Below are 13,813 nucleotides of genomic sequence, written 5' to 3'. Positions count from 1 at the left end.
ATAAAACAAAGCATAGGAATTAGGCTTTGAAATTACCTTGAAACTTGGCTTATAAGAGGCAATAAAGTAACATGCAGTCTAGTTTTTTATATGGTTGTTGCATACACTTTCATGAAAAGCAAAGCGGCCCTTAGATTGATTTAAAAATGTGTCTGTTTGTGACCATGAGCCCCAGGGCTTCCCGGAGCTTGACAATGTGCTGATGTTTGTGCAGCTTGGATGGTGGGTGCTCCGTGTCCTGCAGCTGCGCACTGACTGGGTTCTGTCTCCACCAGAAGCAAGCTTTGTTCCGTGTGGCTCTGCTGTCCACACACAGAGCAGCCTTTGATGGGCTGCCTTTGACGTGATTTGTTTACGGCAGCCAGAAATGCTTCCTGCATAATGAGAGCAGTTAATCATGGAAACTGGGCTATCCCTGTTTGTGCACTTCTAGCAGTCTTCTGTTGTAAATATTAAAAGGTAATGACAAAAGGATGAAAACCTTTTTAAAAAGGCACAAATCAGTTAATCCATCAGATCATGTGATTGCTACTGATTACATGGATATCTTTAGGGAAGCAGAAAATGATTGCTGAACACATGCCTTGTGTTTTGATGATTGCATTAAAAGTCCCCCAGTGGGATGACATTTGTTGGCTCCAGAGCTTTTCTTACATTAAAATATCGGGCAGCCAGTACAAGGGGAAGCATCATAACCTGTATGTCACCACATATGTGCAGTTAAAGAGTAATCTTGATCAAGCTCTGCTAGGTTCTGCTAAATAGACGAGGATTTTCAGCAAGACCCCAGACTTTTATTTTGAAGTGGAGTAGCAGCTGTTGGCTATTGCGGTGCAGAGCTGCAGTGCGGCCTGGGTCACACAGTGCTCCGGGTGTCTGCAGGCTGCAGGCCGAGCCCAGTGGCGCAGGCACCGAGCTGCATTTATTTGCTGTGCTGTTTGACCTCTTGGTTTGAGAAAGCTCCCTGGACCATCTGAATGGCTATGGGAGATGGTGAGTAAGATGTGTTTTTCTTCTTATGCTTGTGTTAAACACTTCCTTTTAAAGTGACGATCATTTGCTGTGTAAGAAATATATTTCTCCCTGAAGAACGAAGGACACTGTGTGTGTGTGTGTGTGTGTGTGTGTGTGTGTGTGTGTACACAGTCGTGTGTGCATATATGCACATGTGTGCTTACTTGCCATTTAGTATCCTTTTCTACCTGATACGTCTATATGGAATCTGGCGAATATGACAATTTACCTTGCAACCCAAATAAGCCCTCAGCCTTTTGTAGTGGTTATGAAGGGCTATTGCAAGAAACATGGAATATATGCAAAAGCTTTGAAGAGAGAATATGGAATATGGCCCTTAGAAGAATGGCAGATTTTGGCAGAAAGGTTTGCTTAGGAAGCTTGTCATCTTTGCTATTGTATATGACAAGTAGAATTTTGTGGTAATAAAGTATTTAAAGGAAAATGGCTTGCCATAGACACTATTTTAATTAATATGCTTGTGATTTGTCAGTGTCCCTAGTAAATAGTTTTCTAGAAAATATTGTTTTTTACAAGTCCTGTATAGGGTATAATTTTATTAAAAATTGATTTTGCTAGTGTTTTATTATAATAATAATTTAAAAAATATTTCTATAGTGCTTTATAGTGTTCCAAAGCAGTTTAGTATACTTAGTATACCTTAACTTCTCAGGTACAAATAACTATATGAAGTGTACAGAGTATTTTGGTGTTTCCATTGCACAGATTAGGAAACTGAGGCTTGCTGACAGGATAAATCCTAGATCTAGGCACAGAGAGCAAACCAGAACCAAATCTAGAATGTCAAGTTGCATTTGGTATTGTCCTTCATAACACTTAACTGAGCATGGATTTTTTCATTATTAAAGCTTTTGTTAATATGCTTAGAGGTATATTTTATAGTATCATCAATGCCAGGGATGTGTATGAAGGGGAACTTAAAGTTCCTGAAAAATAGTCTGTGTATTTTTCATTAGGTTCTCAAGGAAGACTGGTCTGTATTTGGAAGTTTTAAGTCTAACAGTTTTATCCTTCCTTATGATGATATAATGACGTCTCTCTTAGGAGTTTTCCCCCTTGGGACTATGAGGAATGGGATGCAAATGTACCAGAATGATGGTGTTGGTAAATAGTCATTTAAACTGTATGTACGTGTTAATAGAAATAGAGTATATTTTCTTTTGGTATTATAATGGTTTATTCCAAGGATTTACATAACTGTTTTATGTCGTTTTGGAAATAATTATCACTATTAATTTTTAAGGCAAAATCCATCAAAATTAGCAAGTTAAGTTCTCATATACTTAAGGGCATTGCCAAGTTTATATATTTATTTATGTTTTAAACCTTAATTTACTGGTAACTCTAAATGTTGCATTTGATTGGGGCCATATCCACATTTTATTTTGTTCTTAAACATAGATTTGATGACTGTTAGTGTATCCTTACTTTTCTTTTTTCAAGCAATACATAAATATATTCCAACTACTTAGGAATGTACTGATTTTAAAAAATCAAGTAGCAGCCTTTTACGAAGTTCAGAGGGTAACCTTCCTGCTCATCCTGTTCTTCAAAATGGAAATACTTTTATTTTATTGATAATTATAGTAATACACCTTAATTTAAAACTAGGAAATCTGGGGGCACCTGGGTGGCTCAGTGGGTTAAGGTCTCTGCCTTTGGCTTGGGTCGTGATCCCAGGGTCCTGGGATCGAGCCCCACATCGGGCTCTCTGCTCAACAGGGAGCCTGCTTCGTCCTCTCTCTCCGCCTGCTGCTCTGCCTACTTGTGATCTCTCTCTGTCAAATAAATAAATAAAATGTTAAAAAAAAAAAAAAAGAAATCTGGGGGGCAACCTGATTGGCTCAGTGGGTAAAGGATGATACTCTTGATCTTGGGGTTGTGAGTCTGAACCCCATGTTGAACCTAGTGTTTGCTTAAAAAATTTTAAAAGATAAAAATAGCTCTAAATAGTAAAGATATATAGTAACAGGTAATCTTGCGATTTCTAGTTTTTAACAGTTTCATATACTCTCTATATTGATCTTTCTCACATATTGTACACATATATTATACTAGTATCATGTAAACATGTATAACAAATGGATTATGTCATTCCTAACCTGTGTTGTTTCTATTTTTTTTTTTATTTTAATTAACAGAAATATCTTCTTCTTAAAATTTAAACACTACAGATACGGTAAAGTTTCCCCTCTGAACCACCTTCAAGCCCAGATATAAACAGTGGGGAACACTTTTATTTATTTATTTATTTATTTTAAGATTTTATTTATTATTTGACAGATAGAGATTACAAGTAGGCAGAGAAGCAGGCACTAACCCACTGAGCCACCCAGGCGCCCCTGGTGAACACTTTTAATTAGTGTGGTGTCTGCATACCTTTTACTGTCCCTTACATGTAGATTAAGTATCAAAATAAATGGTTTTGTTTTTATTGTGTTCATATAAACAATATTGTTCTGAAAGTATTTTTGCCGTCTGCTACATCTACTTGGTTTGGCATAGAGTTTTTCTTTTTTCTTTTCTCTTTTTTTTTTTTTTTAAATGTCCTCATGTGCAACTGTCTTCTTTGAAATGTTGCGTAATATTCCATAGTATGGATATTTCATAACCATTTCTTTTATAGAATTTTAAGTTGTTTAATCATGTAGTTTTCTAAATGATTCTGAAACATGTTTCTACAAATAATATGTGTGTATACATATACACATGTATGTTTCTTACAATGCCCTAGAAGTAGAATTTCTGTATCTAAGTTTTTATTCATTTCAGATTGTGTTGGTTGTAACTAATTTCCTCCAAAAGAGGCTTTACCACTTATATTCCCACCATCAGTGCCTGCTGTCCTGCATTCTTTATATTTCTCACTATTACTGGTTTTAAATTTTACCTGTCAAATGAGTGAAAAATATTTCACCCTTTTAAAAACATTTCAGTTGTCTAATAAGGCTGATCATCTTCAGATGTTTGGTTATTTGTATTTCCTTTTCTATGGATTATGTTCTGGCATCCTTAGCCAGCTTTTTTGTTGTTGTTATTTGGCTTTTGTGTTGGTTTTTGATGTATTCTGGTTATCAATCTATTATCTATTAAATATTTGTTATATAAGCTTAACTTCAAGACCATATGAAAGATTTTTTTTTAAAGATTTTATTTATTTATTTGACAGACAGAGATCACAAGTAGGCAGAGAGGCAGACAGAGAGAAAGGGACGCAGGCTCCCCACTGAGCAGAGAGCCTGATGCGCAGCTCAATGCCAGGACCCTAGGATCATGACCTGAGCCGAAGGCAGAGGCTTTAACCCACTGAGCCACCCAGGCCCCCCATATGAAAGATTTTAATAGCAGTTTTATTTCTAGGCAAACTCGGGTTTTTGAAACACTGTAATGACTATCAAGTGAAGAGTTGTTGAGGGTGGCTCTCTTGTGCATTTCTGTTTGGTTTTTATCCTTACCCAAGAATATAAAACCAAGTAGTCAGATGATTGTGAAGTAGCTCTGGATAGTCAAATCAGATAGAGTTTAAAAACCTGTAGGATTATTATGTGGCACTGAGCCCTGCAATCTGCCTCAAAAGCTCATGAGAGGAATTTGGCCTTTTGTTGTTATGCTCCAGAGTGGCTGGAAAGAAATACGGTTTTGTTGCAAATTGTTTCTACACTTAGAGCATTTCAACAGTCTATTCTTCCAAACATGAATTTTTTAGAAAACATACACAAGTCATGATATAACCTTGACTTTCTAAAGGGAAGCCTTCTAGACCACTACAAACTGACATATCACTACTGATTTGGTAGGAAGGGAACAATAGCAAGAAATTAGTGCTAAGTAGGTATCTCCTCTTCTATACCCTTGAATATTTTATGTGCTATGCTAGAAATGGGTTAACACAAATCACTGAAAGAAGGCAACCCTTTAACTTAGTGGTGAAAAGGCCAAAAAACTTTTTTTATTTCTTGAAGCAGTGATAATGGGGACAACAGAGTCTATAAGGAGAAAAAGTAAATTACAAGGGACAAAAGATTGGGCATTCAGCAATATAGGTGGCAGTAGTGGGCGCTAAGATTGAAAATCTTAGCCTTCTTGAAACAGGCTCCTTTTTACCAATCTGGGTGCAAGGTTTTAGGACACTAGGAGCAACGTATCTTCCAACATATAAGTTGCTAATGAATCTGAGTCTTGTAAGAAATGGTTTACATCTTTTTTTGCGGGGGGGGGTACATGTAGAATGTATAGTTGATGTTCTTGACAGTTACTATAACCAAGTATAGTTGTCATGAAAATTTACCCAAAATGACTAGTTTCTGTGAGGGTTCTAAATAAACCTTATGGGGGCACCTGGGTGGCTCAGTCCACTAAGTGTTTGCCTTTGGCTCAGGTTATGATCCCAGGATCCTGGGATTGAGCCCTGCAGCCGACTTCTTGCTCAGCAGGAAGTCTCCTTCTTCGCCTTTTCCCCCTGCTTGTGTTCTCCCTCTCTCTGTCTCTCTCAAATGAATAAATTAAAAAACTTAACAATAAATAAATCTTATGAGCATCATTTATTATTTACCTTGATATTATGGCTATTGTAAAATATGTTGTTTTTAATTTTATTAATACCAAATAATGTTTTAAGTTATGTCTGCCCCCTAACGTCACTGAACTATCAAAGGTCTTAAATTTTTAATGGACTCCTTTAAAGAAAAGGATAAGTCTTCAAGTAGCTTTTTAATTAAGTTAATGATTACCTACAAATTCTAAGAGACTTTATGAAATTTCTTGGTTTCTTTTCAACTTTATATGAGATGGACTTTATTTTTTTTAATAAAATTATTAATTTAAGATTAAATATGCTGCTGAAAACACAGCATCTTTATGTGAATATTAAAATTTGGCCATTGTTTAATTTTGAAGTACCTGGATTTTTAATTTCTAATCACTTTACTGAAATTTTTTGTTTTTGTTTAAATCGAATACATTTTAAATGTTTACTGTTTATTTTACATCTGAAGTCCTATTATTTTCTTTAGCTCTGAGAAATCCTCCTCTGTTATTTTTTTTAATAAGTTTCTCCCCATCATTAGCTTTAGTCTCTCCTTACAGAATTGTACCAAATATTGAATCTCCCATGTTGATTCATTGTCCATTATGTTTTGTCTCTTTTCCTAAGTTTTATGTCTTTCTTTTTACCTTGTATTCTAGGGGATCTCCTTGACTTCCTTATCCAGCCCTTCCATTAAATTTTACTTTTAACAATTAAAAGTTTATACAATAACAAGAATTTTTTTTTCCCTTCTCTGGTCGTTCCATTTTTACAGAAGAGTGTGTGTGTGTGTGTGTGTGTGTGTGTGTGCGCACTCATGCACATGCAAATTTATATGTAAAATATTGAGCTTTCTGAGTTGGGGGTGGGAAGAGTTTAATGATGAAATCATTTCATAGGTTTTTAGTGATTCCTTGGAAATCATTCCTGTACTTGTTGGCTTAGAGAGTGTCACTTCTTTGTCATTCTACGAGGTAGATCAAACCTCACTGCTGTGTCAGTCTGCTTCTAAGAATTCTGAGTTGCAGCTTTGCTGTGGTTTTCTTCTTCAAAAGCTTTCCATCCTTTAAATTTGCATTTTATGAGAATTTGTTGCTATCTTTTGGATGCTGATTTCACATACTTTGCTCTGCCTCACTTTCTGTGGTCTTGACGATGTTGCTTATAATTTTATTGGGGTTCCATTACAGGGTTTTAAGCAAGAGAGCAAGGTAATTCAAATTATCATAGTTCTTTTAAGGAAGAATTTCATACATACCCAGAAATAAAGTGACAAACCTCTGTTACTACCTACTATCCAGCTTCAAGAAATTATCAATAGATAGCCAGTCTTTAGTTATCTGTAACCCTACTTATCTTCCTCAGCCCTACCTACCCTGCAGGACCCGGGTATGGGTGTGTGGACACACGCACATGTATTCATACATGTAAAGTAAAGTAAACTTAGTCTTTTTAAAAAGAGAACTTTTTAAAAAACAGTTAAAGGTTTATTTGTAACCAGGACATATTTTATTGATAACCAGTTTTCACACCTAAAAAATTAACCCTTAGTATCAAATATTCAGTGTTCAGATTTACTCAGCTGTTTCCTAAGTATCTTTTTATAGTTTGAATTTTAATTCAGACAAGATTCATCATTGTGATTGGTTGATATATCACTTTATGCTCTAGTCATCTGTAGCAGTTGTCTTTCTTTTTCTCCTCTTGCCACTTACTTGTTGAAGAAAAACAGTATCTCTCAGGTGAAGTTTTCCCACATACTAGATTTTGATAATTACATTGCCGTGGTGGTTTTATGTTCTTGTTTTTTAGGATTTTATATCCCCTTTGTTTCCTGAAAATTAAAAATTCTTTTAATGGATCAGAATCAGGTCTAATTTTTTGTTTTTGTTTCTTGGGCGGTTTTTGGCACACATTTTTATAGGTGGTATTATGCATTATGCATTTTTATTGGAAGCCATGCAGTGTCTGATTATCTTTTTTTTTTTTGCATATTAATATTGAACATTGGGTTCAGTTGTTTTCAGCCTGATCTGTTATTTATAACAGTTTTTCATTTAACAGTTTCAGCAGCCACTGATCCAAATTACATTTTTAGATGATCTCATTGTCTTCTTTGGGGTTTGGAAGGTTGAGAATGGAAGCAGGGAGACCAGTTAAGAAGTTGTAACAATATAGGCAGAGAAGATACTGGTCTGGTCTTAGATTAGGAATGGCACCAGAAGTAAAGAGAAATTAGGTAGATTTGAGATATAACTTGGAGTTATATACAATAAGAATTATTAATAGATGATCCATGTGGGGCAGAGAACTTGGAATGGGGCTCCTACATTGTGAGCTTGAGTAGCTAAATCGATGGTGATGTCATTTACTGGGATAGAGGTAGTCTTAGGGAAAACAGAGAACAGGTTTGGAGATGGTATTGGTGTTACGTTACATATGTCAGATTAGAGATACCTTCAAGATATCCATGGAGGAGATGTTTAGTAGGGCAGTTGAATATTTAGGTTTGGAATGGTATAGGTCAAAGATGGTATAGGATAGAGACAAACATTTGAAGAGTTGTCAGCGTAAAGGTATTTGTTTGTTTGTTTGTTGTAAAGATTTTATTTATTTATTTGGCAGACAGAGGTCACAAGCAGGCAGAGAGCGAGAAGGAGAAGCAGGCTCCCCGACTCAGGGCTCGATCCCAGGACTGGGATCATGACCTGAGCTGAAGGCAGAGGCTTTAACCCAGTGAGCCACCCAGGTGCCCCCAGTGTAGAGATGTTTTAAACTGTTGAGAATGAATGAAGACAATTAGAAAGTGTGTAGTCCAGAGAGAAGATATTCAGCATTTAGTGATTGGATAAAGGAGGAAGAGACTGAGCTAGAGACCAGAGGAAAGCCAAGGAGAGTATTCTATTGTAAAAGCAGAATGGGGAGTGCAGGCAATTGAAACCAGTTTTCTGAGATACCTATGGTACTATAACTTATAGTGATTATTGTTTCCTAATCTCAGTTACTGATTTATCTGTTACATATGACCGTGGTCATTGTTAGATATGTAAGAAGGTAAAACTAAAACCATTCAGGAATCCAGAGGCCTCTTACTCATTGTTTTAATTAGAATAGGGAAGGATATAGCTTCAAGAGAAAAGAGGAACTTTGGTATAAGAAGCTACTTAATATGAAACAGTATATTTGTGCATGGAAAGCTATGGTGTTGTGGGTTCTTCTTTGTGACCTAGTTGGTTTACTGAAGAAAAGCCTCACAAAATGAATTTTTTAAATTAGATACGGTATAAAGTTTTAGCTTTCCTATCTATTGTTTGCCATATAAGAATGGAGGGATTTTTCATCCTTTATGTGAATTCAGAAGCAGAAATTTCAGGTTTTGGAATACATGTAATTATAAAAGTGAATTGAAAAGTTTGAATAGCCATTTGAATATATGGCTTTCCTTTGAAGGGAAGAAGAAAAAAAATGAAGGGATTTTATTATGGTAATATAAGTTTACAGTTCATATCTGAAAGCTTGGGGACCAGCTGTGTTTTGGAATTCTGAATAGGTCAGATTTTAGAAAAGGTAATGGTCATAAACCATGTATGATGCAACAACTCCAGCTGGGTCTGGGGCTACACCTTATAATCAAGCACATTAGTATTTTTGCTGTTAAATATATGCAAATTCACAATGAGTGAAGTAAATACAATAAATAGCCTCATGTCAGTTCACGTGTTTTGCCATAAACTAAAATTAGTTTAGATTTTAAAATCAGTTTAGATTTTGCTACCAAATGAATTTTAAAAGACAAAATAATTTAAAGAAAAGTTAATACCTATTGTTCTCAAACTATTCCAAAAAAACAGAAGAAGAGGGAAGCTTCCATATCCATTCTATGAAGCCAACATCACTCTGATACCACAACCAGACAAAGACACTACAAAAAAAAAAAAGAGAGAGAGAGAGAGAGAACACTATGGGCCAGTATCTCTAATGAACATATATGTAAAAATCATCAACAAAATTTTAGCAAATCGAATCCAACAATAAATTAAAAATCATTTACCATGATCAAGTGGGATTTAGCCCCACTAAGGGTGGGGGTGATCTAAAGGTGGTTCAGTATTCACAAATGAATCAACATGGTACATCACATCAATAAGAGAGTTTAAAAACCATATGATCAGGGGCTCCTAAGTGGCTCAGTTGGTTAAATGTCTGCCTTTGGCTCAGGTCATGATCTCAGGGTCCTGGAATCAAGCCCCACATCAGGCTTTCTGGGAGCCTCCTTTTCCCTCTCCCATTGCTGTTCTCCCTACTTATGCTCTTACTCGAGGTCATGCTCTCTGAGATAAGTAAATAAAACCATATGATCATTTTAGTAGACACAGAAAAAGCATTTGACAAGATACAACATCCATTTTTGATAAAAACTCTCAACAAAGTAGGTTTAGAAGGAACATACTTCAACATAATAAAAGCCATATATGAAAAACCCATAGCTAACATCATACTTAATGGTGAAAAACTGAGAGCTTTTCCCTTAAGATCCAGAATAAGAAAAGGGTGTCTACTCTCATCACTCTGATTCAACATAGTACTCGAAGTCCAAGAAAAAGAAATAAAAGGCATCTAGACTGGTAAGAAGAAAATTAAACTTTCCCTGTTTGCAAAATAATGTGATACTATATATAAAAACCTGAAAGATTCTGTCATACTACTACTGGTAAATGAATTCAGTCATAGCACTAGTGACAAATGAATTCAGTAAGTCACAGGATACAAAATCATTGTACAGATATCCATTGCATTTTTCTACACTAATAATGAGACATCAGAAAGAGAAATTAAAAAAATAATCCCATCTACAGTTGCACCAAAAATAATAAAATACCTAGTATTAAATGTAGCCAAGGCAGTGAAAGAGCTATACTCTGAAAAACTATAAAACATTGATGAAAGAAATTGAAGGTGACACAAACAAATGGAAAGATATTCTGTGCTCATGGATTGGAAGAATAAATATTGTAAAAATGTCTATGCTCTTCAAAGAAATCTGCATATTTAATGCAGTCCCTTTCAAAATACCAACAACATTTTTCATAGAACTAGAACAAACAGTCCTAAAATTTGTATGGAACCACAGAAGTCCCCAAAGAATCAAAGCAGTCTTGAAAAAGAAGATCAAAACTGGAGGTATCACAGTCCCAAATTTCAAGATACACTAAAGCTGTAGTGATCAAAACATGGATCACTGGAACAGAATAGAGAGCCCAGAAATCCATGATTATAGTCAATTAATCCTTGACAAAGGACGCAGGTATATGGAATGGGAAAAATATAAGTCTCTTCAACAAATGGTGTTGGGATAACTGGACAGCTACATCCAAAAGAATGAAACTGGCCCACTTTCTTAGACCATAGACAAAAATAAACTCAAATGCAATAAGGACCTTCTAAAAGTGATACCTGAAACCATAAGAATCCTAGAAGAGCACAGGCAGTAATTTCTGTGATACTGGCTATAGCAACATTTTTCTTAATATGTTTGCTAAGGCAAGGGAAACAAAAGCAAGAATAAACTGTTGGGACTACATCAGAATAAAAAGCTTATGCAGAGCAAAACAGTCAACAAAACTAAAAGACAACCTACAGAATGGGAGAAGATATTTGCAAATGGCATACCCAAGAAAGGGTTAGCATTCATTAATATGCAAAGATTACTCAGCCATAAAAACGAATGAAATGTTGCCATTTGCAACAACATGGATGGATCTGGAGAGTATAATGTTAAATGAAATAAGTCAGAGAAAGACAAATATCATATGATTTCCTCCTATGTGGAATTTAAGAAACACAGCAAAGAAACAAAGAAAAAGACAAACCACGAAATGTTCTTAACAATGAAAACAAACTGATGGTTACCAGAAGGGAGGTGAGTTGGGGGATGGATGTGATAGGTGAAGGGGATTAAAAGTACACGTATCGGGATGAGTACTGAACAATGGATAGAATTATTGAATCAGTATATTGTACACCTGAAACTAATATAACACTGTATGTTAACTACGCCGGAGTTTAAAAAAAAAAGACAAAACATGCTAAAGCTGGACTCTTAGAATTTACTGGCTTTCCAGCATTGCAGATAAGAGATTGTGGGCCAGTCATTTCTCAGTGCTTGCTGAGAACAGTGTGCCATTAGTATATGAATGCAACAAAAGGTATTCATATACCTTCTACTTGGGCTTCTTTTTATTTCTTAACATCTGCCCTATCCCACACTCTTCCTCCATCTCTCTTCTTCCCTTCTCCTCCATTTCCCTCTTTATTTCCATCTCCTCCTACATTCTGTCACCATCGCTTCTTCCTCCCCATCTGTTATCTCCATCTTTTTCTCCTACTCTTACCAGCCACTCTCCTTTTTTTCTCCTCCTTTTCCATTTCCATCACACACATAACACATACAGCTTGCCTCTTTATTAATTTTTATCCTTTAGCACTTTTTAGTAAGTTCATCTTGTTCATTTTCTGCACCAAACCATAGTAATTTCTTTTTGAAACATTGGAATAAGAACAAAGATGTCATTATAATCATGCTTTCTATATTTAATCCTTTTTATTCAGTAAATATTAAAGTACCTATTAAAAGTATTCCAGGTGATTTTTTTCTGATTTATCTTCCAGTTCACTTGAGCTGTATCTAATCTGTCATGCCTGCCCACTGAATTTAAATTTCATTTATTTTATTCCTAGAAGTTCTGTTCGGTTGTTTTTTAAAAATCTGAAACTTTGGGGGGCGCCTGGGTAGCTTAGTCTGTTGAATGTCTGACTTCTGATTTTGGCTCAGGTCATGATCTCAGGGTCCCGGGATTGGGCCCTGCATTGGTCTCCGTGTTCAACAGGAAGCGTGCTTGAGGATTCTCTCTCCCTCTCCCTTTGCCCCTCCTCTGCTCATGTGCATATATTCTTGCCCCCCCCCGATAAAGAAATATTTAAAAATCTGTCACTCTTTAAATCTTCTGATCCCTGAAATTATTTTCAACCTTGTCTAGTAAAGCTTTTATAGTCTATGCTCGATAATTCTAGGATTTTTAGTGGATTTCTTCCTATCATCTGTTTCTGTTTATTCTTGCTTATGGTGTCTTGTTCCCTGTCATGCACATAATATGAGTCCAGAGTCTTTTATTCCAGGAAAATTTTGCATTTGCCTTGGCTGTTGCATGGGAGTAGGAATACTACTAGTGTGAGCCTATTAAGTTCCAAGGGCTTGAGTATCTTGACTTTTCAAGCAGTTGACCTTAATCAAGTACTCCTTTTGATTTACTTGTCTGGTGCTTTCTTTTGAGAAGAAGAATGAAAGGCCATAAGAAGAGAAGGGCCAATAAAAAAAAGAAGAAGAAGAAAAAGAGAAGGGCTTACTTACAGTTCACTTTAACCTTGATAGCATTGTTGTTTGGTATACCAGCATTCAGTGGGAGGAATCTCCTTTAGACTCTGTATCTTTTTTATGTGGGATTCAAATTCTATTCCCTTTACCTTATGAGGCCTTCAGAATAGAAATTCAAAGTACTGATTCTGTTCCCCATTTCTTACTATTTTGTCAGATACTTAATTGTTTTAAAGTTGGGGTTTTTTTTGTTTTGTTTTGTTTTGTTTTATGTCTATTCTATTCAGAATTTATAGTTGTTTGCCTTTGGAGTTTTGTTTCAATAACCTGGAGACTGAAGGTCTCCCTACTGTGAAATGGGTCCTAAGCATCGTTCCACATGTCAGAGTTACGGCAGTGGACAAAAGAGACAAAACTTCTTACTCTAATAGATAATACATTTCAGTGGGAAGAGTCAGATAATAAGCAAGGTAAAATATATAAGTGGTAAGTGCTAAGGAGATAAAGGAAGCAGGGAGGTATAGGGATGGATCAGTAGTGTCAGGATGTTGGAAATGTTATAATTTCAGTATCCAGAGAAGACGTCACTGAGACGGTGATAGGAGAATAAAGATCTGAAATTGGTGAATAAACAGGGTAGCTATGAAGGGAAGAGCATTCTAGGCAAAGGGGAAAAGTGCAGAGGCCCTCATGGGAGTCTCAGCAATGAGACTGGTGAGACTGCATTGGAGCAAAAGATGGAGAGCAGCAAGTTGGATCACGTTGGAGAGAACTACATGGTATCTAAGATCTTGCAGATACTGAAGTACTGGTAGGCCTTTTTATGGAGTCATAAGAGGATTTTGAGCAATGGTGTTAGGTGACTTTGTTCAACACAGGAC

General features: G+C 36.0%; 1 protein-coding gene across 37 annotated transcripts in view; it reads left to right on the top strand.

Annotated features, from left to right (window-relative positions):
* CLASP2 (cytoplasmic linker associated protein 2) overlaps positions 1-13,813 on the top strand; it is a 190,212-nt gene that overhangs the window by 35,774 nt on the left and 140,625 nt on the right. Inside the window, exon 1 of one of the 37 annotated variants that reach the window (XM_032306138.1) lies at positions 314-993. The exons of the other annotated variants lie outside the window; for them this stretch is intronic. Within the exon in view, the coding sequence (XP_032162029.1) occupies positions 978-993 (16 nt within the window). The 5' untranslated portion in view covers positions 314-977. Of the gene's footprint in view, positions 1-313; positions 994-13,813 lie in introns of those variants that run through there. 37 annotated transcript variants of the gene reach the window in all.

The sequence above is a fragment of the Mustela erminea genome, chromosome 1 (genome assembly GCF_009829155.1).
Source record: "Mustela erminea isolate mMusErm1 chromosome 1, mMusErm1.Pri, whole genome shotgun sequence".
Classification (NCBI taxonomy): domain Eukaryota; kingdom Metazoa; phylum Chordata; class Mammalia; order Carnivora; family Mustelidae; genus Mustela; species Mustela erminea.
This window is presented reverse-complemented; position numbering and strand designations above follow the sequence as displayed.